General features: G+C 36.0%; 1 protein-coding gene across 4 annotated transcripts; it reads right to left on the bottom strand.

Moving 5' to 3' along the window:
* On the bottom strand, window positions 1-26,113 carry LOC131144587 (cold-responsive protein kinase 1). Of its 4 annotated transcripts, none has more exons than XM_058093308.1 (8): window positions 25,773-26,077; window positions 25,476-25,568; window positions 17,065-17,214; window positions 16,785-16,900; window positions 16,422-16,632; window positions 14,790-15,027; window positions 13,473-13,623; window positions 1-654 (listed from the first exon to the last, which is right to left on the bottom strand). In XM_058093308.1, exons 3-8 carry the CDS (start codon window positions 17,135-17,137, stop codon window positions 262-264), a joined length of 1,182 nt encoding a protein of 393 aa, XP_057949291.1. In that variant the 5' UTR covers window positions 17,138-17,214; window positions 25,476-25,568; window positions 25,773-26,077; the 3' UTR covers window positions 1-261. The 4 variants fall into 4 exon arrangements, with proteins under 4 accessions (XP_057949291.1, XP_057949293.1, XP_057949290.1 ...); XM_058093310.1 differs by lacking the exon at window positions 25,476-25,568 and adding an exon at window positions 25,277-25,349; XM_058093307.1 differs by lacking the exon at window positions 25,476-25,568 and having other exon boundaries at window positions 25,773-26,113.
* Window positions 26,114-27,703: the final 1,590 nt, after the last annotated feature.

Below are 27,703 nucleotides of genomic sequence, written 5' to 3'. Positions count from 1 at the left end.
TGAAGAACAGCAGCGTGGAATAATTATATTTTCAGCAAAGGAAAGAGAGATCAACCCCTCACAAAACTTTTGTTTTTGATTTGCCAAGAAGCCTCTCGTCCATTTTTTTTACAATAGTAGCCTTCTTTTGGCTGAAATTTCCAGTGTGGTATACAGAGAAAACATGGTTGTACGCTTCACAAAAGAAAACAAGCAAGCCCCCGCAAAACCCAAAATAAATAGAATTAATAAATTAAATTGAACTAGCCTTCGCGAATTTTTTTAAATGCTTCGGTCATACACTGCAGTGAAGGTGGTGGTTGCGGCAGTAGAGGTTCCCATGGAGGACATTGAATTGTCGGGCTTAACGGAGCTCGATAAAAAGTCGTTGTAAGGTGAGCCCATGACATTAGGCTTAGAATTGTGGGAGCTTCTGATTTTGAGGTCCATGAAATCTGAGATTAGGCCTGGCTTTGTGATCTTTTCATCGTCGACAGCAATCCGACCCGTGAGCATCTTGACCACAGTGGACATCAATGGCCGCAGCTTCGGAGTGTCTTGTGTGCAGAGAAGACCTATCTTTAGGAACTTGCAGGCCTCCTCTGCATCAAAGTTGCCATTCAATGATGTGTCTACCAGAGCCACCAGTTCTCTTCTCTCATGAAGTTCCCATGTCTGCAAGAGGTGAAAACATTAAAAAAAAAAAAAAATGCATGAATAATATTGTCTTTAAACTTTCAAATTGCCTAAGTCCAGAATATGTCAAAATTATCATTCCAAATAGATAACCTAAACCAAAAATACCACATGTACAAAAGCAAATCATATGATTTCTCTGCCTTAGCTCAACAAAAAGGCTATTTCATGATATGGACAGATTTGTAACATGTGTGGGCTAATGATTGGGTGAGAACTAAGGTTACTTTTGGTTTGCAAATGGAATAGGGCAAAAATAGAATAACTGTTAGGTAGAATATAAAATAGTTTACAAAGGAAAATTAGCCGTCATTTTCAACGCAAAGAGTGCGCAAAAAAGTTTTAACCATGACACCTGTCCTTAAACAATTGCTATTCCATTTATTTTCTATTCCATTTCGCAAACGAAACATAACCTGATTCTTTTGTCTGGTCTATGACATATGCCAAAAGTTCTGACATATATACAGAAATACAAACCTAATGATTTGAATATGATTACAGTTTACTTCAACCAAATCGACACCAATGTTTCATGATTCATTAACTTTCCACTTAATTCCACTTCCAAAGAAACTCAACTTCAACCCTAAAAATTTCTATGACAAACATTATATTTGCAAAATTGTGAAAGCATGTACAATCTATTTTGCAAGAACCGCAAGAAACTTGATTCCAGCCAGGGTTTTTGACTTTTCATGATATTTTCAAGCTGACCAGTAGAAACATTTCGGTTCATATTTGCCCACATTTGGTAAAAGTCTATTGCCACTGCACACATCAAGAAACTGACCTTATTGCTACATTTTGGGGATTGTTTATGAGGACTTGAGAAATGGGTAGTCAAGTTTGAGAAAACTGCATGAATAAACTGAGACTAGTTGCAAGTTTAGTCTCCTAACTGTACCATACTTCATTATTATATGGCGCACTAACAAGACTAATGAAACCACCCCCACCAAATCACATCAATTGATACGCAATCTTTGTTTGTCCGATTACACTCTCCATGACTACATAGACCAGAAATTTGAGCATATTGGTGAACAATTTGCACAAGTCCTAAAGTTGTTGACTAAACGCTCTATTGTAGAAGGCCTAATCAGTCAGTTAGGCAGCCTCATGGGTCTCATAATTGGTAGGGTCAGCCAGGGTATTCTTCCCGATTTGAGAATTCCTATAGCTCCCAACAGAATGAGTGAGAAGGACCCTAAACCACCTAGAAGACCAATTCAGCTCCTCTAGCCTCAAGTTAACTCAGAGTTCGTGTTTGAAGAGGGTAGTTATGATGAGGTTGACTACGCAGAGTACCAGCCTAACCCTAGGTATCTCCCACACTCACCTAGGCATGACCAGGAGAACTTAGGAGATATCACTAGGAGAGACACGGTAGATGTGCATAGATATGATGGCAAATTAGACCTAAGTACCTTTTGAAATTGGGGTAAAGGAGATGGAAGACTACTTTAAGCAGTACCACATGAGAGGTGAGGAGTGTTTCGCAAAGCACTCAACAAAGCCTCCAAACAGGGTCCCTTATTACTAACTGGGAGGTTATAAGGCAAAGGATAAATGACAAGTACCTTGCCTCCTATAGGAATCAACTTTTTGGGCAACTCTTGAACCAACAACAAAACACAACAATAACTTGTTACATGGACTATTTTTTAGCAGCTTAAGCTTTGTAGTGGTACTGTTGAGGTACATTTCAAAGCATCAATAGTTTTTTCAATGGTGTTAAAGAAGAAACATGGAAGGAGGCTGAATTGTATTTTCTAGAGACAGTTGAGAATGCCTGTCAAATGGCCCTTAATATTGAGCAAAGTTTAAAAAGGATCAATAAAGGCCTTAAATTTTGAATTTCAACTAAAATTTCAAAACTTCAAAAGTATGAAAATTTTCGTGGAAATTTTAATTTCAAAGTCAATTTTTATTTTAAAAAATTATGGAAATTACTAGTAAAGCATGGAATTCTTATGAAACTTTAGAAATGGTTAAAAAAAAAAAAAAAAAAGGTCCTGGGCCACAAGACTCCTTGCTTTGCGAGGGTAGGGGAGGGTTGTCATATTGTACATAGTCTTTTTCCTACTTTTATGTAGAGATGTTGTTTCCTTGAACTCAAATCCGTGACCAATCGGTCACAAATGAGCAACCTTTCCGTTGAATTAAGTACCTCAATGACAAAAATGTTGTGTATGAGGTGTAGTAGCTGTAAATATTTTTATTGAACATATTTATTTAAAATAAATGAAATTCATAAAAACGTAGTTAAATATTATTTCTTATACAAATAAAGATAATTTAGACACAAATGATCAAATATAATGTTGTTTTTTGCTAATATCTAAGTATAATTTTTCATATAATAATTTCAAAATAATCTTTGGTTTAAAAACATAAAATTAAGAGAGAACTTTTAATTTGCATTTAAATTTCACATTTAAACTCCAAGGAAATTTCATTCCATAGTTAAGATTTCGACAAGTTCACTAAAATTTCGAGATTAGATAAATTTTGAATGATTTGTTGAAATTTTGATGGAAATTTTGTAAAATGGAAATCAATTTCCATTTCAATTTCGAGAGTGACAAAAAGTAGCAATCTCAAAATTTTCATTAAGACCATGATTGTACCTATGGTTACACTCCAAAATTGGATTTCTTTCTATTGGTGAGTAAGACAGAAAATTGCTTCATCATTTAATTTCCATTTCAATTTCGAGGGTGGCGAAAAGCAGCAATCTTGAAAATTTAATTAAGACCATGATTATTCCTATGGTTACACTCCAAAATTGGATTCCCTTTGATTGGTGAGTAAGACAGCAGATTGCTTCGTCATTCATGCCACCTATTTGGCATACTTATTTTCCAAGTTGATTTAGGAAAATATTCATGAATTAAGCCTTTGGCTTTTGCTCTACTTCTCTATTATGTTGGGGTTATTTGTAAATATGCATCTTAGTTAATTGTAGGATTTAAATACTTGAGTAATTGTATGATTGAGACAATTATCATTTGAATTCAAAATTTGTTGTCTTTCTCACTCTTCTTCTCCTCCTCCTCCTCCTCCACCTCCACCTCCTTCTTCTTCTTTTTCTTCTTACTCTTTCTCTCCTCTATTTCTCTTTCTTCCCTTGTATCCCAACCTTGCTCTTGCTCTTGCTCTTGTTCTCATTTGAATTCAAAATTGGTTTATATTCTATCTCACTTCTTCTTCTTTCTTTTTCTCTTCTCTATTTCTCTTTCTTCCCCAGCCTTGCTCTTGCTCTTACACTTCTTCTTCTTCTTCTTCTTTCTTCTTCTTCTTTCTCTCCTTCCTTCCTTTTCGTTCTCCCCTCTCTCTCCTCTATTTCTCTCTCTTCCCATGTATCCCAACCATCCTACATAAAGATGGCACAACATCTCTACTCTAGCAAGTGTATCAATCCCATAAAAAGTGCGTAAATAAGGTTCTATTTGGACATTACACATGAATGACAACAATTAAATTTTTCATAAAAAATGGGTTCATGTTTTTTACATACATTTAAAATGTACATAACGTGCAAATTTAAGGCATCTTTAAAATGGAATGACATCATAAAATTTATATATTCCTAAATCATTTGCTAATACAGGCTCCCATTTTGGCATGTAACAGCTTGGTCTAATCCAAGCTAATCTACTTGTAAGTTCCCAATCTATCCAACACACCCCCGCCCCCCAAACCAGGAAAAAAAAAAAAAACACATACACACACAAACACAAATGATATGTCGCGCCAATGGAGCAAAGGGAGCAAGGGATGAACTCCTCCTCCCCTCTGCCTACCATAGAAATGGGTTGGATATATTGAATGAGGTCCTAAAGAAAGGGCTATGACATATGATGGGGATTGGCTAGTGAAGAAAGTGGGTAAGGGAAGAAGGGAAGGAAAAGGATAGGTTAAAAAACACTCAATTCAAGTTCATTAACCTTAGGCCTTCTAAACCCTAGTATATGAAAACATACAACAACAACAACAAAACCAAGCCTTAAATCCCACTAGGTAGGGTCGGTTATATGAATCCTTTTTCGCTAATTTATGCGATCATAGACCATTTCTTTAGAAAAATTTAAGGCTATTATATCCTTACTATCTCATTCCAAGTTATTTTAGGTCTACCCGTACCCCTTCTATTGCCACTCATAGTAAATAACTCCCACTTCCTCACTAGCGCACTATATGGCCTACATTGCAAGTGCTCAAACCATCTGAGTTGTCCCTCCCTTATCGTATCTTCTATAGGAGTTACACCTAACTTACTACAAATATGTTCATTTCTTAATTTATCTTTCAATGTTATACAACTCATCCATCTAACCATTATGTTTCTTTGTCGCCCAACATTCTGATCCATATAGCATAGCTGGTCTTATAATCATCCTATAAAACTTCCCTTTTAACTTTAAGAGTCTTCTACAATCACAAAACACACTTGAAGCATTTCTCCATTTTACCCAACCTGTTTTAACTTTATGCATTGCATCCTCTTCAATTTCTCCTTCAACTTGCATAATAGATCCAAGATATCAAAATCTAAAAGTGCTATTTATTTCTTTACCATCAAGTTTAACTTTGCTTCCAATATTCCTCCTACTATTACTAAAATTACATTTCATATATTTTGTCTTATTTCTATTTATCCTAAAGCCTCTAGATTCCAAAACTTTTCTCTATAATTCTAACTTAACTTCTACTCCACCCCTAGTTTCATCAATCAATACAATATCATTTGCAAACAACATACACCTTGGAACCTCATTTGGGATACTTTTAGTCAATTGATCCATCACTAAAGCAAAAAAGATAGTTCTTACACTATGGCGATTGGTGATTGAAAATTCTCTAATATCTCCATCTATAGTCCTTACACTAGTCATTAATCCATCGTACATATCCTTAATGACATTAGTATACCTCCTGACCTTTTTTTTTTTCTAAAACCCACCATAGAACTTCCCTAGGTACCCTATGATATGCTTTCTCTAAGTCAATAAATACTATATGCAAGTCCCTCTTCTTTTTCCTAAACTTTTCCAATAATCTTCTTAAATACATATAGCTTCTGTAATAGATCTCCCAGGCATAAAACCAAATTGATATTTTGAGGCATTCATTTTTAGCCTTAATTTTTGTTCAACTACCCTTTCCAACAGTTTCATCGTATGACTTATAAGTTTAATTCCACAATAGTTATTACAATTTTGAATACCTCCTATATTTTTGCATATAGGTATTAAAGTGTTTTTCCTCCATTCATCTGGAATTTTCTTAGTTTTTATAATCGTGTTAAATTAATTAATTAATCATATAATTCCATTACCACCTAAGTTGTAGTAACCCGGGAAAAAAAATAAATTAAATTTAATTAATTAATTATTTATTTATTTATTTATTTATTTAAAATAATTAAATAAATGATATGATGGATATATAAGTATACACATAAAAATATGGATTAAGTAATGTGTATATATATATATATATACTAAATCTTCTTCCTCAAGAAATAAGCAGAAAGGCGCCTAGCAATCTCACTTTCTCTCCTCACGCCCTCACTCTCTCTCCTCGATTTCCTCAGCCAAACGTAGGCCGATCAAAGAATGGAAAATACCCCTAGGTTCCATTCTCGGCCACCAACATTTTAACCTAAGTGGATTTGTGATTAGGGTGTCATAGGCAGCACTCCTGGGATAAAGTAAACTTTCTATCTCTCCTCAATTTCTCTCAAATCTCCAGTCAAATTGACGATCAAACACCACCACAGGATCCTAACTTTGATCCTCGTCATTTTAATTGGAGCAGATTAATGGTTTGGGGATCCTAGGCACCACTCCTGGGGTGAGGTAAGGAGAATAAATTATGTCAAGAATTTCTTTGTAATTCAACCGATTAAATTTGTGATTCCAAGAATTGATATATATGTTTTCTGGGTATTCAAATTTACAGAATTTAGATTTTGAATTACTATTATTATTATTATTATGAATTGATTAAACTAGCGTTATGAGCCTAGGGATTTTATAATAATAATTATTTCCAAAATTAACTGATTAAATTTGGGTATAAGGCTGCAGGGTTAAAGTAATGGATTTTCTAAAAGATTTGGCTAGTTGAAATTATTAGTTCGAATTGTTGAACATGTTTTAATAAAGGATCAAAGTGAGTAGGGTTGACCATCTCAGTTTAGTAAATTATAGTTTAATGTTTAAATCGTGTGGCATGAGAATAACATTTTATTATTAAACTGATTGTAATTGCTGTGGGTTATGAACATATATGTGCGTGTGAGGTTTATTTGTGAAAGCTCTATGTGATGTTAAAGTCCTTGTGTAGGCTACATATTGAGCACGATGGGGAGGGATGCTCAGTGCGCAGTTGTGTGATGTGAAAGTCCCTGTGTGGGCCACATACTGAGAAGTACGCAATGAAAGCCCCTGTGTGGGCCACGTACTGAGAAGTACGCAATGAAAGTCCCTGTGTAGGCCACGTACTGAGAAGTATGCAATAAAAGTCCTTGTGTGGGTCACGTACTGAGAACAATGGGGAGGGATGCCCAGTACGCAGCGAGGAGGCTAGAAAGTAAAGGTGTGATATAGAGATGTGCTTTTCAATTATGGATGTGCATGCATGAATGTGAATTGAATGTATGGTAATTGTGATGCGATGTGATGTGGTAGACATGTATGCAGATTCTGTGGTATGGTTGATATTGAATGTGTGTGGGTTCTAGTTGGCAAATGAAAGTTAATTATAGCAAAGTATTAAATGAAATTTTATACTATGGCATTTTGTATGATTAAAGTGAGGTAAATCCTCCGCCTGAGGGCTTGCTGAGTAAGGCGAGTGTCCTGATAGGTATCAGTTGTAGCTGCACCAGGCTAAATGGGCAAAGTTACATAATGTATCAGAGCAAAGGGACGTTACATGTATGGGCGTGTAAACTCCCCAATCCTAGAAAAACTCTCACTATAAATAATAGTGTATGTGAATTGAATGCATCATGATTGTGGATATGTTGTGGTGTGATTTGTGATGGTGGATGTACTATGGTAATACGTGTAATATATGTGTATGCAGATTTCTGTGTTATGGATGATGATGTATGTGCGAGTACTGTCTGCAAGTGTATGTTCAGTTATCGGTGAAAAATTAAACTGTTATATTTTGCATACACTAAAACTCATGTTGTTACACCCTGATAATAATTTATTCCATCCTCACTGAGAAGTGTCTCACCCCATTATTATCAAACATTTTTCAGATGCCCTGTGGAGTATGACAGGAATCAGAGTAGTGCAGCGGAAGCGTGGGTGGGGTTAGAAATAGTAGTTTAGATTAATTATTAAATTTGTTATTTGTAGTTTATCTTGAAATTCCTAAGGATGTATCAGAGTAGCGCAGCGGAAACGTGGGTGGGGTTAGAAATAGTAGTTTAGATTAATTATTAAATTTGTTATTTTTGGTTTATCTTGAAATTCCTAAGGATGTATTAAATTGATATTAAAATATTATTGATATTTTATTTAGTTTTTGATGAGTTGGGAACTTCATTGAGATACTAGAATGGATTTAATGTTATATTGGGATATTTTAGTTACTCTAGTAATTGTTATGGAGATCTTCCGCTGTTTTATTATATGGTATCAGAGATTTATTTTAAATAACACTCAAAACCCCAGTTTCGGATTCGGGGCGTTACATAAGCATTTCCAAACTTCAATTGGGATGTTATCTGGTTCTACAAATTTTCCATTTTTCATCTTTTTTAGTGCAAACTTAATTTCATTAACTTTAATTTTGCAAATAAATCTCATATTTTGTCTTTTCCTCATTTGTCAATTCTAAGTTCAAGTCTTCTATTTGGTTTTCATTAAATATCTTACTAAAGTAACTTCGCCATCTTTCTTTTATGTCTTCTTCTTTAACCAAGACAATATCATCTTCATTTTTTATACATCTTATATTACCTAAGTCCTTACTCTTTCTTTCTCTAGCTCTAGCAAGTTTAAATATATCTCTTTCCCCTTATTTTTTATCTAATCTATCATACAAATAATTAAATGATCCATGTTTAGCTTCACTAACAGCCTTTTCTGCATCTTTTCTCGCCTCTTTATACTTTTCAAAGTTATCCATGTTTTCACATTTTTGCCACATTTTATACCAAATTCTTTTTGTCTTTACAGCTTTTTGGACATCTTTATCCCACCACCAACTTTCTTTGCTACTCGAGAATCTTCCCTTTGATTTACTTAAAATCTCTTTTGCTACCTTTTTAATAGAACTAGTTATCCTACTCCAAAGAGCATTTGTATCTATCACATCCTCTATAGTCTAATCACCATCTTTGATCATTTTATCATTAAATTTTATTCTATTTTCTCCCTTTAGGTTCCACGACCTAGTTCTCCTACATTGGTTTATTTTATCATTTCTTTTCCACTTTTTAATAAATATATCTAACTCTAATACTCTATGTTGTGTGATTAAGCTTTCACCTGAAATAACTTTACAATCCTTGTATGATAAACGATCTACCCTCCTAATTAAGAAAAAATCTATTGGACTTTTATTTTGTCCACTTTTAAAATTAAGTGTCTGCATTCATTGTAATAAAATCATATGACATAGGGAAGTCTAAGATCGTCTCCCCGTGCTCATTTTTGTCTCCATATCCATATCCTCCATGTATCCTATTATAACCTTTATTACCCCTTCCAACGTGTCCACTCGGATCTCCTTCTGTGAATATTTTCTCAGTCCCTAATATGCCTTGTATAATACTATCCATATCTTCCCAAAATTGTCTCTTAAGATTTTTTGCTAAGCCTACTTAAGGAGCATAAGCACTAATGATATTTATTATCTTTTGGCCTAAGACCATCTTGATTTTTATAATTCTATCCCCTGCTTTATTTACATCTACAATGTTTTTTGTCTACAATAATTCTTATATTTTTCTTTTCTAGTGCACCAAAGTTTAAATCTTGATTTATCAATTTCTCTTTCTCCCCCACCCACTTAATTTCTTGAAGACAAAATACATTAATTTGTCTTCTAATCATTGTATCTACAATTTCCATGTTTTTACCCATAAGTGTCCCTATATTCCAAGTTGCTAATCTAATCCTCATTTCCTGAACTAACTTCTTTACTTGCCTACATCCAAAATGATGCAGGAACCCTTGCACATTTGACACCGTACTCAGACGCCGACACGGCGCATCACTTCGGAGGACGACCTAGCCCACCCTTGCTCACTTTTCGCTACATACGGATAGTACAAGTGCAACGCGTCGCTCATATGGGGTGCCCTAGCAAATATTCAATAATGATTCTTATCATAGTGATCTGAAAAATTTTACGCTAACTGTCAATTACCTAACACAACCCTCCTCCTTTACCCAGGCTTAGGTCAGACTGTGTGTGAAAATATTAGGACATCAAGAGCATCACAGGTGAAATTCTAGAACATGAAAACATGGAATACAAAAACTACAACAAGAGCTCACACCAAAACCCTTAAGGCTATAATTAAAATTAATCCCAAAAGATTAAATAATTAATTATCCAATTACTAATTAGACTCGATTGTGCTTCTTGTTTTTTGGACGGGGGGCTCCAATATTGTCTAGAATCTATCCAACTAAGTTTTTGCCATCCATCCCATTTCAATTCTCCCTTGCTAGGAGAAACTTACATCATCAAGTTGGGAAAGGTGCTCCCGTGTCAACTCTCCCTTAATGAGAGAAACTTACATCACCAAGTTGGGAAAGGGGCCAAGAATACCATCACCAAAATAAGAGCCAACATGCTCGATAAGCAAAGCACTAGTGGGCTTCAACTTTCCCATTGAAGAGAGAAGTCCTTGTTTAAAAATTGGTATTGTTGACTAATCTTAAGGGAGAGAATGTGACAAATCTTGAGAGGGAAAATGCTACTCTGCACTGCCTCGTCCAACAACCCCAATCTTGAAGATAAGGAAGCAACCATTGCTCACATTCAAATTGGTATTGTTGACGCAAGCAATCTAGTAGGTGAGGATGGGGCTCAACCTTCAAGCGCATCTTCTGGGTGGGATTTCTCAGATATTACATTACTCTAGCTACTAGGATCAATAATTAAAGAGCATAACTTCTTATGATAGAAGGCCTGAGTTTGAAATACTTATGTGTTTTCAATCCTGGTCAGTGTCAATACAAAGGGAGGACTACATATGATCAAGTACTAGAAGGGGCAATAGGCAAAAGTATTACCTTCATCGTCACTAATGATATCAATTTCATCTTTAATAATTATAGTGTTAACACACACAGCGGCATAATGACTAAAGGCCTGGCACCACATAGAAAAAGCTTCCTAGACTGAGGTGGAGCTCTTAGAACATGATTTTACATGACCTCTTCAACCTAAGTTGCAGCTTCAACACTTGCCAATATATGGCAATTATAACATCTTCCATCCTATATTTGCTAGAGTGACTACTAATTAATAAAATTTATTGGTGACTAGTGTAGTCAAAGACAATCAATTAATCATCTTGCTTCACACTAAACAGCTACAAATGAACATGTTACTTATATTTGGCAGTAACAAGTGTCCTACATAGCATGCTCTCATCCCATGTCTGAACGGCTCAATAACATAATCTTTGGAATATTTATTGTTGCTTGAGCCAACTATGCTAATAAGGGTGTAAGTAGTGGTACCACATTCTTGATGATGAGCTTTGCCAAAAAGGCGAACTTACTGATGAGATCTTCCATGTGTAGGACCGTCAACTTGGGATTTGATCTCTAAAGAAAGTTTGGTGTAGGTCTTGGTCACCATGCTTCTTCTTCTTCTTTTTTTTTTCTTTTTTTTTTAGGTTAAGATACTCTTTTTCTTTCTTTTACATTTTTTTACAGCTACGTTTTTTTTTTTTTTTTACAGGAATATAAGATTCAAATTAAAAAGAAAGAACATTAGAAGAAAGAAAATAAATTAATGGAAAACCCTGTTGAGCTGATTGTAACTGGTTAAGAAAGGTCTAGTTCACCTAAAAATCCAAGTTCAGTTGGTTTCGGTGGATGTTCTCTAGCCCTTAAAGGCCTGTCAATTCTGCTTTTATTCTAAACAACCAAAGAAGGGGTGAGGGGACTAGAGATTGTCTAAGGGCATTGGATGTGGCGGTGGTTTTGGTGATGAGTGACAATGGTTCTGGCTAGCTGATTTCAGTGGTGTGGAGAGAAGCAAATCCCAGTGATTGAGCTCTCATTGGATTGGTTAGCTATGGCATGTGTCAATGTTGTGGGTGTGGTCATGTGACAATAGCCTGACGACAATGGTAGAATGAGAATATGAAAATGCAGAAGATGGTTTGGGCGAGTCATGTGAATGTGAGGGTGAAGATGAGCAGTTAGTAGCAACAGAGGCTTGCAATACTGAAGGGACTTTGAGTGAATGTGTACAGTGGCATTGATAAGTAGTTTTGAAGTATAGAAGGGCGACAGTGGCACTAAAGTTGTAGAGGGTTCTGGATGGCACCAATGACTAATGAGGATGAATTCTTTCTTCTTTTTTAACTTTACCTGCGATAGGTTAACAAAGGAATTGAGGGTTAATGTAGGAGATAAAAAAGAGATGGAAAGAGGAGGAAGTATCCTTCGGTTCTTATGCCAATTGATGGGGATCAACTGGTGAAGAAAGAGGGAAGTGAAAGGTAGGAGAAAACACATTCATAAAATTCAGTAATCTCAAGCCAACTAAACCATACTACATCATGAGAGTTCATAGAAAATATAAAATGCGCCAATTACAACTAGTCTCTAACACGAAAACCCCTATGGTTACATTTGGTTTGTGGAACGTCGATTCTTAAGAATAGAATGAAATAAAATGAAAATGTAATAAACTGTGCAAGGGTTAGTGATTTAGGTCCAAAAAAAAAAAAAAAACACTACTCATATAAAAGCTTGTCTCTTTTGTTTTATGATGACAAATACATCTTCTTTTGTATGCTATCAAATCCTTATGTTACGATTGTTCTACTCCTAACAAGGCATTCCGTGAATCAACATAAAGACTATAATTAAAATTAATACCAAAAGACAAAATAATCATCTAATTGTTATATTGAACTTAATTAAACTTCAGGTCCTCAGGATGAGGCCTCCAAATAGGCTCAAACCTATCTAAGTTGTGGGCATCCCATCCTACTTAAATTTATTAATTCATTGGATGCAACAAGATCTGGGCAATCTATTCCTATCAATCATTTGTTAGGAAGCAGTGGAGAAAAAATTGTACTCTAAAATCCCATCATTAACGATGTAGAAAAGGTTGAAATAGATGAGAGAATTTTTCATGACCATTCATATTACCAACAAAAAGTTGTGCAACTAATTGGATGTACATAGTAATAGTGGTTCATTGGATTGGTTTTTACCTCAACCTTCTCATGGGGTTTGGGGTGTGGAACAAGAGAGGTCAACTGAAGAGAAGCCAAGTATTAGAACAACTACTGTCATGCTAAGATAGGGTTCCCATGTCATGATTTACCAAGGAAATGCATGTTAGATCTTATTATCCTACACAGTTCAGATTTTCTGTTACCATTTGTTTCCTGATATTTTCATGTAACTCCTAAGGAAATTTCAAAATAGAGTTTCATAATTGCCATAGTATTATGTCAGTGTCATCTACCAACATCATTGTGGAGTCACCATACTAGGTAAAGCATTAGTTTTCCTTTGGTGGGAAGGGGGGGGGGGGGGTGTTCAAAAACTCCATACCCTTTCAAGAAGATACTGTTCTTCAATAGGTAATCTTGTGTTTGTGTTACATCTCCCACTGACTATTTCCATGAGGAGAACACCAAAACTGTAAATATCAGCTTTCCGTGTCAATTGTCCTCTAATAGCATACTCTGGTGCCAAATAACCTCTGAGAAAAAAGAATAAAATCCAATTTTAGATGCAGGTTCTAAAAATGGCAAATAAGGATGTATTCATAGACGTGAATGTGCATATGTGAGAGAGTATGTGCGTGTGTGTGTGTGTGTGTGTGTGTGAGAGAGAGAGAAAGAGAGAGAGAGAGAGAAAGCAGAGAGACAGAATTTTGAAATTTATATGCGTATGGCTGCTTTCCCCGTAAAAATGTATGTATTAGTCTGATTCGAGAACTTTCACTATAGCTTAGCATCCCTAGACATGGATCTCAGGCTTATTCCCTAGTTACATAGATTTCAGGGAGATTGGGCTATAATTCTATGAATAGACCAACTAAACTTGGCTTTGTTAACTCCTGTCAACACAACCAACGTAGGGGTTGCTAAAAGATCCCACTAACAGAAGCTTCGTACACTGATACTATCCATATCAATGGAAAAACCTATCTAGCAACTTTTTTTCTCAAAAGAAAAATGACTGGCAGGTGACTGTGCATGAAAAAGGTCATACATGGGACTCTCTTTACTAGATAATCATGTCTGGAAGCATGTCCACTGGTTAATCCCAAACATTCCTTTTCCCATCAGTCAGCACACTGAACATTGGATTGCTAGTTCATCTTACATCATAGTTCAAGATGAAGTTAACAGCCCAACAGCGCCTTTCTAACACCATAGTTTTCCTAAAATTGTATTGCTATATTTTTCTAACACTATAAAATCATGATTTCTTTCAAGATGAGGTTATTTGCCCGAGGGAGTAGCCATTATTTCAGGACTGGCAAAGGAACCTAGGACTAAAAAGTTTGACTTTGATGGAAATTTTTATTTCAACTTAAAGAAACACTGGAAACTTACAATAAATTGGGAAATTATGAATGGAAATTTGGGAAATATTATAACAGATGATAATTGAAACAAAATGAGAAACCCAAAAGTTTTTCCCCTATTTTGTCAAATTGTTGTTTAAATTACTGAAATTTCGACCTATACGTCCAAAATTTTGGAAAATGGAAATTGAAACCCAATTTCCTTTTGAACCCTCCCAAAATCTGAAATTTTGGATATTTAAGACTATGCTTAGAACAAAGAATGCTCAATTTAGCATAGGTTATGCAAAATTACTCAATTCAGCATAGGTAATGCAAATTATAGAACTTACATTGTTCCGGCCACACGTGTACTAACATGAGTCATGTTGACTGGAATAAGCTTTGCAAGACCAAAATCTGAAATTTTGGGTGTTAAGTCTTTGTCAAGGAGGATATTGCTTGCTTTAATATCTCTGTGAACAATACGTGGTCGCACTTCCTCATGAAGGTAAGCAAGGCCACGAGCAACCCCAATGCAAATTCTAGTCCTTGTTCGCCAACTAAACTGGATGCTACTGTGGTCTCCACCTGAAAGTGAAAATGACCTAAATCATTAAGCTGTGTTTGGTTCAACAGACTGCAAAATCAGGAAAAGAAACTTAGCAGTGCTCATTCATGAAGTGCTCATCATTATGATTTTTATGACTATATGCAAAATTGTTGAAAATGCACAACTCATATTAACAAAGCATATGATTTTTAGTGAACCTATATACCTTAAAAAGCTTCTCAGGAAAAAAAATGTAAATAGATAAAGCTTTAATGACAAAAAAGGAACTGAAATTTGATTAAATTTTCAATTTTGGCCCTTAAAGATAAATAGTTGCAATTCAATTCCTAAATTTATTCAAATGTTGCAATGTAGGACCTCCATCAAAGTTCTATGAGTACAACTCCCAAGTCATGTGATGTATAAATTTTTTTTCCTCTCCTCTTCCTTCTTTGAGCAACTTATACCATTTTTTGCAGCATAACTTGAGTAAACCCGCCACCTTCTTCTTCACTTCTCTTTTTTTCTTCTTTCTCATTTTCTTCTCTGTAACATGGCCCCCACAGATCATTTTGAAAGCTCATGTGCATATCGTATGATGACAGACTTTAGAGAGAGAAATAGTCAGTTTGCCTACTATTTATTCATCCCAGAAGCTTCACCGATATTGTCATCCTGGAGGCCATCACCACATCATCAACACCATCGTCTTTTGCCTCGATAAGAGCACTAGTAGATCATTTGACAATTAACCTATATGCAGACCAATAGACACACATGCACAATCTACTTTTCCCCTTTTTCAGCTGGGGTTTTTGCCCCACCAAAGTGTTCTTCCTAGACTTTGCTGCCTCTCATTCCATCATCACTGATTCATGGCCAACATCATCATAAGTTTCCTCCTTCCTCCTCCTTTAATCTTTTTCTTCCTTCCTTGCCTGCTTATCAAACTCATTACTCAACCAACCACCTTCACCTTCACCAAACCCCTACCACCACAAAACAGCCAGCTGCCAGCTATCATCTCATTAATCACCCACCTACATTGCTGTCCTGTCTCCACAATTGACTTCCACCATGAATTTAAGTCACATATCTATACTGCTCTCACCCCCATTCTCAGCCAACCTAGATGCAGAAAACCCTGTCTCAAGTCCTATCCTAAATCATGACTATATTTCATAGCAGATTCTGGTGCAGGCTGTGCACCAAACTGGTGGTGTGCTGGAATGGATGAATTTGGGGAAAAAACGGAGGAATTCTTTGTGTGTGTGTGTGTGTGTGTGGGGGGGGGGGGGGGGGGGGGGTGGTTGATGGAACATCAAAAAAGATAAGGTTGTGTGATAGAACCAGCCTATTGGTGGTAGTTGCACCTGCCTAATGAATTCCTTAAAAAGCATGGACTTTAACCAAAAACAAAATAGTAGATTACCAAGAAGAGTTTGTGCAAGGCTATTTTTCTCAAGGTAGTTGTAGACCAAAATTCTATTATTTTCTTCCACGCAACAGCCATAGAGCTTAACTAAGTTTTCATGCTCTATATCTGAGATCACATTAATCTCTGTCAAAAACTCCCGCACTCCTTGCCTTGACTCAGCTGAAAGAACCTTTATGGCAGCGATTTTCCCATCTTTGAGCTTTCCCTGCACACAAGTTATTTTTTGTTAGTTTTATATTATTCTATCTAAGAGGGCTCAGGTTCATCTTATAAATAAATTAACATTTTTTAACAAGTGATAATAATGTGAACAGCAGTCAACAGACTCATGTTCAAACAGTAAATGTGAATATTCACCTTATACACAGAACCAAAACCACCCTCCCCTATTTTATTTGCTGGACTGAAATCTTCAGTAGCATTTTTTAGTTCTTTGATCGGGTACAGAATAACATTGTCGATGCCTTGAAATTCTGTTCATGAAGGTACTGGATTAGCAGCTTTTAGATTGGCAGACAGAAAAAAGAAATAAATAAATAAAGTTGCGTGATGTCAAGGACTCAAGGTATCTTTGACCGCAAAAAAAATATTGTCCGTGTAAGAAAGAGAGAGAGAGCATGTGTACTTTGCAGTTTACCTTCATCAACTTCAAGGGTTCGTTTAGTTGATGAATCTCTCCTCCTACTGAATAAGAAAGAGAAACAAGTCATAACTGTATGATAGAACTGTGGGACTAGCCTTTCAATGTCAATTGTACAAATGCTTTGGCTGAAACCAAGTCGAAACCCTGCCAATATGAACCATTTAAAGAACAAATTTCATTCCAGAAACATCAATTTACAGATTAAAACATCAACAGAATTGCCAAAGAAGAACTTAAATTTCAATCAAATTTTGGCCACTCCATGAGCAGATCAATTACTAAAATTGTATAGCATCCAACAGAGTATAACTGCTGACAAAGAAGAAAAATCCAAAGAAAGTCCAGTGATGCAAGACCAATGTCAAACAACTTTAATTCTCAATTCAATTTTCAATAAAACTAATACATAGGGTCTTTTATAGGCTAAAAAGCTTACAATGCTTGGAAAACAAGAAAACAATTATCAGAAACTTAAACCAACACACCAATTTTCTACATAAAACAACCTAAAATTGAAAGGTATGATCATCATAAAAATATCATAAACAAAAAATGAAATAGAATTACTTTCTATTTAATGACTGCATCGATCTCCCCCATATGAATAAAAACTATTCAACCTTGAGTTAAACTGACTTGAACACTAGCTAGCATTACCCTCTTCATTTTCATCCCAATAACACTAGAGCATTAACAATCATCAGTGGAGCTCTCTCCAGTCTTGGGCAGTTTCCGCTATGATAACACTAGTCTTCTTCTGGAAATTGTGATAGCCCACAATTTTAACATTCAATTGCAAAACATTCAGCCTGTTTGGAATCAGGCAGCTTGGTCAGAGCAAGAGGTGGCTCATGTGGAGCTGACATTTTCTTACAAGTATCCTTCCAATATTTGCTTTTTTTTCTCAGCATCCAAGAAAAGGCAACAGCTTGATCACTAGAATTAGAGTCACAAAATCGCAGCTCAATGCATAATTCATAAAGAAGCCCCCAAATGTGCCAAATGATGCATTGTTGTTAACCTTCATCAAATGTTTCAATGCACAATGAAAAAGGGGAGTGAAATTATAAAGATTCATGAACAACAATACTCAGCAGATGGCTTAGGATAGTTTGTACAGTACCAAACTGAAAGTAGTCTTGGAAGTAAGAAAGTCAAGGATTGGAACCATGCTCCATTTTCTCTAGAACTAAATTATTAAAGTATGCCCCTTAGGTGCTTTGGTTAAAAATAAGAGCATGAAAGCAATCTAATGGTTCTAGTCAGAGTTGTTAGTGAACTAATGGCAGAGGAAGTGTGATTCAAATCACATGTGTGTATCTCCCAGTTCCTACTCAAACTGTGTTGGCTGTCTCATCTAAGCAATCTTCTAATGGTCAAAATAGACGTCAGAAAGTTGCCATTGATGAGTGTAGTTTTTGCAAGCAGAAGGGTCATTGGAAAGCTCAATGTCCATTACTATTAAGTAAGGGAGAACAACAGGCTTTGAAGCCTAGGCATTATCACACTGCGGCCACTACATCATCAGAAGAGTTGTCTCCCATCTTTCCTACACTATCTATTATTGCAGAGCGGTTGCAAAAGCTTCTTTCTACATCAAAGCCTAATGCCTTATCTGTCTCTCCCTCCATAGGTTTGTCCTCCTCATCCACTTTAGGTATATCTCCGTCCACTTGGATATTTGATTCAGGTACTACTCATCATATGTCAAATGACATCTCTATATTTACATCAATATCTTCTACCTTGACACCTTCATCTGTTTTGGCTACCAATGGTACCCCAATACCATTGGTAGGTACTGGTTCCATCATTTCATCTTGTTTGTCTTTCTGATGTTTATTGTATTCCTCTACTTTCATTATATTGATTTCTATTAGTCAACTATGTGATTTTGGATACTGTGTTTACTTTACTCCAACCACATGTTTTGTGTAGGATCCACATTCTAAGAAGCTGATTGGGACAAGCCGTAGGAAGGGGGGATTGTATGTGTTAGAAGAGCTTCGGATCAAAGAACTTGCTGGTTCTAGTATTGATTTGTCTTCATTTCGTTTGATTTCAAATTCTTGTAATTTTTATTTATGGCATTCACGCCTTGGAGATGTTTCAAGTTCTCGATTGAGATTTTTGGCTTCCACAAGAGTATTAGGAAATTTATCTTCTCATGACCTTTCTGATTATAGTGGTTGTAAGTTTGCAAAATTCTCTACTTTGCCCTTTAATAAAAGTACATCAGTGTCTCTTGCACCCTTTGATCTAATTCATTCTGATGTTTGGGGACTAGCTCCTACTACCTCAAAGGGAGGGTCCCGATATTATGTTTCTTTCATTGATGATTATACTCATTTTTCTTGAATATACCTTATGAAGAAACATTTTGATTTCATTAGCATCTACAAAATGTTTCATGCTTTGGTTCAAACTCAACATTCAGCTGTTATTTAGTATTTCAGGTGCAATTTTGGGGGAGAATACAATTCTACTGAGTTTTCCACCCCATTCACCTTTAATGACACCATACATCAATGATCGTGCACAAACACTCCTGAGCAAAATGGTGTGACTGAAAGAAAACATAGGCACATCATTGAGAAAGCTCGATTCCTTCTCCTTTCTGGTAATGTTCCCAACGTTTTCTAAGGAGAAGCAATTCCTACTACCACATATTTGATTAACAGAATTCCTACTGCTCTTAATTTGGGAGTCTCTCCTTATGAAAAATTGTACGGCAAGGCTCCAAAGTAATTTCATTTGAGAGTATTTGGTTGCACATGCTTTGTCCTTCATCCTCATACTGAGCGTTCTAAGTTGTCTGCACAATCCTCTACTTGTCCCATTTCTTCTACTTGTCCTTCATTTTCTTCTACAGGTACCCATCCTCCTTGGCGGACTCCTCTTCATCTTCCGATCACGTGGACCCTCCATCTTCTCGTTATCCAACGAGACTTTGTAAGCCCCCTTCTCATCTTTATTCATATGTTCTTGCGTCTAATTCTTGTAATTCTTCTAGTTTCGCTACTTGTTTAGTTTCTCTTCATTCCCATTGTGAGCCTGCTTCCTATAAGGAGGAAGCTCTTGACCCTCTTTGGCAACAGGCTATGAATATAGAACTTGCTGCTTTGTATAAGACTAGCACGTGGGAGTTGGTACCTCTTCCTCCTGGTAAAACGGTAGTGGGATGTCGCTGGGTCTACAAGATCAAAACTAAGTCTAATGGTTCTGTTGAAAGATATAAGGCCCGTTTGGTTGCAAAAGGGTTCACTCAAAAAGTTGGTTTTGATTATGAGGAAACATTTGCACCAGTTACTAAGATGAAAGCTGTACGTACTTTGATTGTAGTAGCTTCTATTAATCAGTGGAATCTCTCACAGTTAGATGTAAAGAATGTCTTCCTAAACAGGGATCTCAAATAGGAAGTTTATATGTCTCCACCCCCTAGTGTTCCTCATCATCTAGGGGAGGTCTGTAGACTGAGAAAAGCTTTGTATGGTCTTAAACAAGCTCCCAGGGCTTGATTTGAGAAGTTCTCTGAAGTGCTTTGTTCTTTTGGCTTCCGCTCAAGTGATCATGATTCTACCTTGTTTACTCATTCTACATCTGCTGGACATATTATACTTCTTCTTTATGTAGATGATATGATTTTAACTGGAGATGATACAGATGGGATTGCAATGTTGAAATCAGAGTTGCACCACTACTTTGAAATGAAAGATTTGGGACCCCTGAGATACTTTCTTGGCATTGAAGTGGCCTAATCTCCTAAAGGTTATCTCCTCTCTCAGTCTAAATATGCAGATGTCATTCAAAAAGTTCGTCTTACTGATACTCGAACTGTAGACACTCCTCTTGAACTCAATGCTCATTATACCTCTTCTGATGAGGTTCCATTGGCGAATCCAACTCTATACCATACTATTGTTGGCAATTTGGTTATCTCTCCATCACTCGACCTGATATTACATATGCAGTTCATATTGTGAGTCAGTTTGTCTCCTCTCCCACTACGATCCATTGGGCTGTCGTTCTCCGTATCTTGCGTTATATCAGAGGGACATTGTATCAGAGTATATTACTCCCTTCTACATCTACTTTAGAACTTTGTGCTTATTCTGATGCTAATTGGGCTGGAGATCCTACAAACCGCAAGTCAACAACTGGTTTCTATATTTTTCTTGGTGACTCTCATTTCCTGGAAAAGTAAGAAGCAATCTGTAGTTTCTCTTCTTCTACTGAGGCTGAGTATCGTGCCATGGCTTCAACTACTACTGAAATAGTTTGGACGCGTTGGTTACTTGCTGACATGGGTGTCTTACTTGCTGAACCCACTCCTATGTATTGTGACAACACCAGTGCTATTCAAATTGCTCATCACTCTATCTTTCATGAACGCACTAAGCATATTGAAATTGATTGTCATCTCACACGTCATCATCTTCGCCTTGGTACCATCTCTCTCCCATTCATTTCCTCTACCATGCAGTTGACTGACTTCTTCACAAAGTCCCACACTATTAGTCGTTTCCAGTTTCTACTTGAAAAACTCTCGATGCTTCTCAGTCTGCCATCGTGAGTTTGAGGGGGGATGTTAGATAACCAGGGGCATTTTAGTCTATGTACATTTATTAGGTTTAGGTTTATTCTATTAGGTATTATTCAGCAACTTTTGGTTTTCGTGCTAGCCTGCATGCGGCTTCTCTCTCTCCCTCTTTGCAATCTCCTTCTCCCTCTCTTTTGTATTGAATCTTTATTGTTAATAGGAATAATTGTTGATTCTGGGCTCAGAAGAAATGCTTTGGTAGCTGGGTTCCTCAAAGCAATTAAAGGAACCTTCCAATTTTTTATCCTCAAAAACACATGGAATCAATGTTAAAGGCATTTACTAGGGCATGCCTAAGGTCATTTATGGCCAAAATGCATTGAGATGCTTTTTGAATAGTGCAAGTCCTAAAAAGCACATACTTTTTCCTGATAGGTTTCCACCTAAAAAAAGCATGCTTTTTGCACCTCACCAAATAGAGCATTGTGAAATAGGAAGAAAATTTATAGCTTATTGAGAAAATATAAGCTAAAGAAAAAGATTTCATTTGAGAGCAATAAGGGAAGACATAAACAGCTCTAGCCCTACAATGACCATCAGTCTCCAACAGATGGCCATATGCTGGTAGCTCTTTGATGACCACAATGACATCTCTCTCAACCTTCTCTTTCACTCCAACAAGCTTCTGCAATTGACTCTCAACAACATCTCCCTCTCTATCTCTCTCTTCCAACAGATTGTCACACACTGGTAGCTCCTCGACGACCGCAATGACCTCTCTTGACCTTTCTTTCATTTCCCCCTAAGATGCTGCAGATGCATGCCTGACACTCAAGAGAACAATTTGAGAGAGATGAGGGGTGAGGGAAGAACACATTTTGGTTCTCTTTTACAAGCTGGGATGACAATGACTCAGTATTTATATCTTGGATAGGCACATGCCTATGATGTTGCAATTCCATAGGCCTTCGCTTGGATCATGTATCTTGTATTATCTTTAATCTTCTTTTTTTCCTAGTGACGAGTTCATGTAGCAATCTTATTATTTTAATAAAATTCATATTATTTTCATTATATATAATTTATTTTTATATTTAAACAAAAAGTTAAACTCCTGAAAAGTTTAAGCCTCAACACAGTGAGGCTTAATCCTTGCCTCATCAGGGGTAAAATGTGGTGCCTTAACTGCTTTACTCTTTAAAAAAATTCTCAAAAGTAAGTAATAGAGAACATCATGATTATTTTCAAATTCTGAAGGCTTACGCCTCAACGCCTTAGGCTTACGCTTTGCCTCATCAGAGGTAAAACACCTTGACTTATGCCTTTGCTTTTTAAAACACGTGGAAATATGGAAAGTTATAGAAATCATTATTATTTTCAAATTTCGAAGACAAAAAATGCCAGCATACAAACACAAAATATGAAATCTCAATAAAAGCATTCTTGGACTCTGTTGAGACAGCCACTTCCTGCTATCAGGAAGATAAAATCTCAATCATTTGTTTGGATTGCTTAAAGACTTGGATAATGCTGGAAAATGGTGTTGAGAAATTACTAGTAGGACCAAGAGACTTGTTGACTGAAAGAGAAATTTAAGGGGAAGGACTTGTATGGTATGTGCAGGGATTTGTTATTGCAGCTGCAGTTGAAAGAATACAAACATAAAATATGAAAATAATCATTATTATTTTCAAATTTCGAAGACAAAAAATGCCAGCATACAAACACAAAATATGAAATCTCAATAAAAGCATTCTTGGACTCTGTTGAGACAGCCACTTCCTGCTATCAGGAAGATAAAATCTCAATCATTTGTTTGGATTGCTTAAGGACTTGGATAATACTGGAAAATGGTGTTGAGAAATTACCAGTAGGACCAAGAGACTTGTTGACTGAAAGAGAAATTTAAGGGGAAGGACTTGTATGGTACTTGCAGGGATTTGTTATTGCAGCTGCAGTTGAAAGAATATCAGGGAGAGAATTTTGTCTAAAACTTGATGAAATAAATGGAGTCGACAATGACAAAAACAAAGTAGTTATGCAGCATTGGAGCCTTCAAGTGAACTTAGGGCATGATTTGCAGTTGCCATACATGCTAAGAAAGTTCCATGTCATAGGCTATTATGAGAAGTACCATGTATTGGGTCTTCAAGCCGAAGGTATGTATCATGTGTGTTTTTAGCAAGCTTCAATCTGGTTAAAAATTTTACTTTCTGACTTCCTAATGTTAATAAGCATTATAAATTCCATTAGGCTCTGCACAGAATTTTTAGCATAAATTGAAAATTTATAATTATATATTAATACTGACACCAAAACATCTAGCTTAACAAATATGCTACCTCATTTTCTGACTTCCTGATGTTAATAAGCTTTATTTTTCATTTTTTTCTCATACTATCCTCAATATGCTACCTCTAGCTTCTCCCCAATGTAATTATTTCTGATGTGCAATCCATTCATGGCTAATCAGAAACATCCATTTAATGTTCACGTTTTCTCAAAATAAACATGTTTAAATCGTTTTTGAAAATTTAAAAAAAAAAAAAATGGCAATAGGATACTTCCTATTTCTGTGTCATTTGCTATTGGGCAATGTGATGTAATTTGCACTCCATATAACTCATTCCACATACAATGACATATCGCTCCATACACCTATTTTAGATGACCACTAATATAGGTATCACCACTGCATTTGAAGCTTTATTTTTCATTTCTAATGTATTTGTGCATTTAATAAAAGTACATATTGCACTTTTTTGACAAGTTCAGTTGTCCATCAATAGCAATTGATGTTTTGATTTTATCTATGCATTTGTTCTCTTATGAACCACCAATACAAAATTAGTCTTCCATGAATTACCAACACACGACTACGTTTGAACCACAATAAAAAATACCTGCCTCCCACAAATTCACCATATACCTCAAGAAACTCAAAATTATTGTAGTCACAAAGTTAGTGCCAAGGAGAAGTGAACTTAGTTGAATGCAGTTTGAATTTCTATCGCACACCAAACAACTCTCTCTTTTGAATAAACAAAAAATTTATTAGGAAAAAAGAGATTACAAGGAGGACAAGATGTCCTTCAAATACAAACAAAAAGTAAAGTGAATTAATGATTTGTTTGGCATGCAAGAATGCAATGAAATGGAATGGAATTGGTCTTTACTATTTTATATATAATTTTTTTCATTCCATTCTGCTCTCATTACATTCCATTCCATTGTACCAAACATTATGTAAGAATATTAATGAAGTAAAGCCATCCAGTCTCTTTGCATGCCTAACAAAGATATTCCTTCAAAACCACCAAAAGAAGAGCACCATAGGGAAACAAGAAAGTAATTTTACAGCAGATCAAATCAGGGGCTTATTGTAAATAGGATGCAAAAAAAAAAAAAAGAGAAAATTAAAGAATATCACATTAAAAAAATAAAAATTGATTTTCGTAACAAAAAAAGGATAAGAGGACTCTAGCCAATTGCCTAATTCATTTACAGGATTTCGTATCTAAAAATTATTAAACTGTAGACATGTCTTTTAAGTACCAATGGACAACAAAAAGTGTATCAAGACCAGAATTAAGGAAAAATTGAATCAACTACAAAGAGAAAATGGGGAAGAATCTTCAGCATCAGCCTTGTTCCTAAACTTCCTACTTTCAGATGCGTTTCTACTTTGAGATGTGTTCACAAACTTCCAAACAAGGAGCTTCTAAAATGGCAGCAACAACTAAACAAAACAAAAACAAAAACAAAAAAAAATCAGCAAAGACATTGCGCTAATTTAACTATTTTGCCATGGAAATGACTAGCATGCAAAATCATATTCAATCTGCGCTATGAGGGGTTTTGCTACTTTGGTCATCTTTGGCTGGATTTGACTTCAAATAAGTAAGGCAAGTAGCTTCTAGTCTTCGAAATGATAAATCAAAGCATGCCTCAGGTTTTCCTGTTTCAAATTTATTCAAAACAAATTATTTGACCTCAAGAATTACTAGTGACCGATAACAGGAAGCAAAAACAGAACAAAGCCTCCGCTGCAAAGTTAAAAACTAGTCAAAATTTGAAAACTAAGCAGAGCAAAGAAGCGATTTTAAAATTAAAAAACATGCATAACAGATACTAGAAGACACCAGACAAGAAAGAAAAGTACCTTCAGAAAAGGAAGGAAATACCCCAGATGCTCAATCACAGAAAAAAAAAAAACAGAGGGTGATCTCAGGGGAGACGGGGAAGATGGAGCTCCGGAGGTTTAGAACAGCTAAAGGAGGCGCATGAAAAGACGAGGACTGAGAGGAGAAGAGGAGAGGAAGGAGGAAGGTCTGCAGGCAAAGTCCATGGAGGGACGCGTACGCCTTCCTGAATTTTCTAATGTCTGATTTGAGCGCAGACAGGACAGCGGACTTGCGTAACGTTGACTTGCGGAATCCGTATGGTGCCGTTGGGGTTTTACCATGGGGGGCGCGCTGTTGTCAAGCCCTTGACCGTCCCCCCCCCCCCCCCTTCTCCCTACTTTTCCTTTTTCTTTGGATAGAAACAAAACGTTTTGTTTCAAAAATTATGTTAAATAATTATTTAATCGTTAAATTGAGCACAACAATTTGCTCATCTATGTGGAGTCTATACGATGGACTTTATCACCATCAATATATTCAATAAAATAGAATCACAAGTTATGTTACGTGAGGGTCAAAAGCTATCAAAAGCAGTAATAGACTTTTAATGCTTATTTATAAGATTATTAATTTCATTTGCTATGAGATTGTTTAAGTAGTTTTTAGTCAAGATTTTATAATTGGGTGTGAACCTCCTAAGTAGCTTATCCTATAAAATTATGGTGACAAGAGTCCATGTTTCAGGAAACGTTACCGTGTTTAAGTTAGCAAGCTTTTAAAAAAAAAAAAATTAACAAAAGGTCAAAAGTGGATTCAATTTAACTACTCCTTTCTCTTTTTCAGATAACTTCTTGTGTGATGGGAATCAACATGCACCTCGAATATCTTTCGCGAATATTGTGACACGTAAACAACCACCCAAGGCTACCATTGGATGTTAACTTTATTTTTAGGTATTTTGAAATTCAAGCCCAAATGATCACTTAATGGACTTTTACATTAGATGAGATTAAAGAATGAAATAAAGGACTTAAGCTTTGAAGCATGGAATTGAAGACCACTTGAAGACCCATGAAATAATGGACCAAAATTACCCCTTCCCCTCCCCCGCCCCCCTTGAATTCGGTCACTACATGAGGAGATTCACAATTGAAGTTTCTCTTGGAAGTTACCTTGGAAAGAGGATGATAACCTGCAAGTCAAAGAGTTTTGATCTTTCAAGAAACATTTATTTCATTTTAAATTCCTAAACTTCACTATCATAATTATTCTATTTTCTAGGCACTTATTTCCTATGACAAACTATTTCCTAAGAACCTCATTATCTATTTTTAAATGTTTTATTCTATTTTTGTGTTTTCTTTTGTTAACTCTGTGAGTCTAATCTTATTTTGATAATAACAAATCATTTAGTATTTAACCTGTGCAATTAAGTTTGTGAACGGGATCATAAGTTAGAATGCACGAATGGTAAGCATGATATGGAAACCACGAGGAATCTAGAGAACATACCACTTGGGTCAATCCATGGAACTAGAAGAGTAGAAGAACGAAGATGCAAGCGCCAACTTCAAGATCTTTAATGGGAATGGGTACTTCGAATTGAATGTATTTACATATTTTATTTGATTTAATTCGAAACTCAAATATACCCTCGACAGACCTTAGGACTCATGCATTTCGTAAAAGATTCATTTACACTAGTTCTAGGTTGAATAAATTTTTCGAGGCAAATTTTAGAAGCCTTGTCAATGAACCCCATGGCCTCATAGACGAACGTATGAAGGCCACTTGGTGATGAACAATGTTGTCTCATCGACGGAAAAATACTGAGAGCCCAAAAAGTTCAAATAGTGCTCTCGTCAATGAACTCATGGCCTCATCGACGAACGAGTGTTGTACACTCGTCAACAAACGTACCCATTTGTCAACGAAGGTCGCAGCACAGAATGACATTCCAGCGCTAACA

Source organism: Malania oleifera, chromosome 12 (assembly GCF_029873635.1).
Source record: "Malania oleifera isolate guangnan ecotype guangnan chromosome 12, ASM2987363v1, whole genome shotgun sequence".
Lineage (NCBI taxonomy): Eukaryota > Viridiplantae > Streptophyta > Magnoliopsida > Santalales > Ximeniaceae > Malania > Malania oleifera.
Note: the sequence above shows the minus strand (reverse complement) of the source record. Positions and strands in the feature narration are given on the sequence as shown.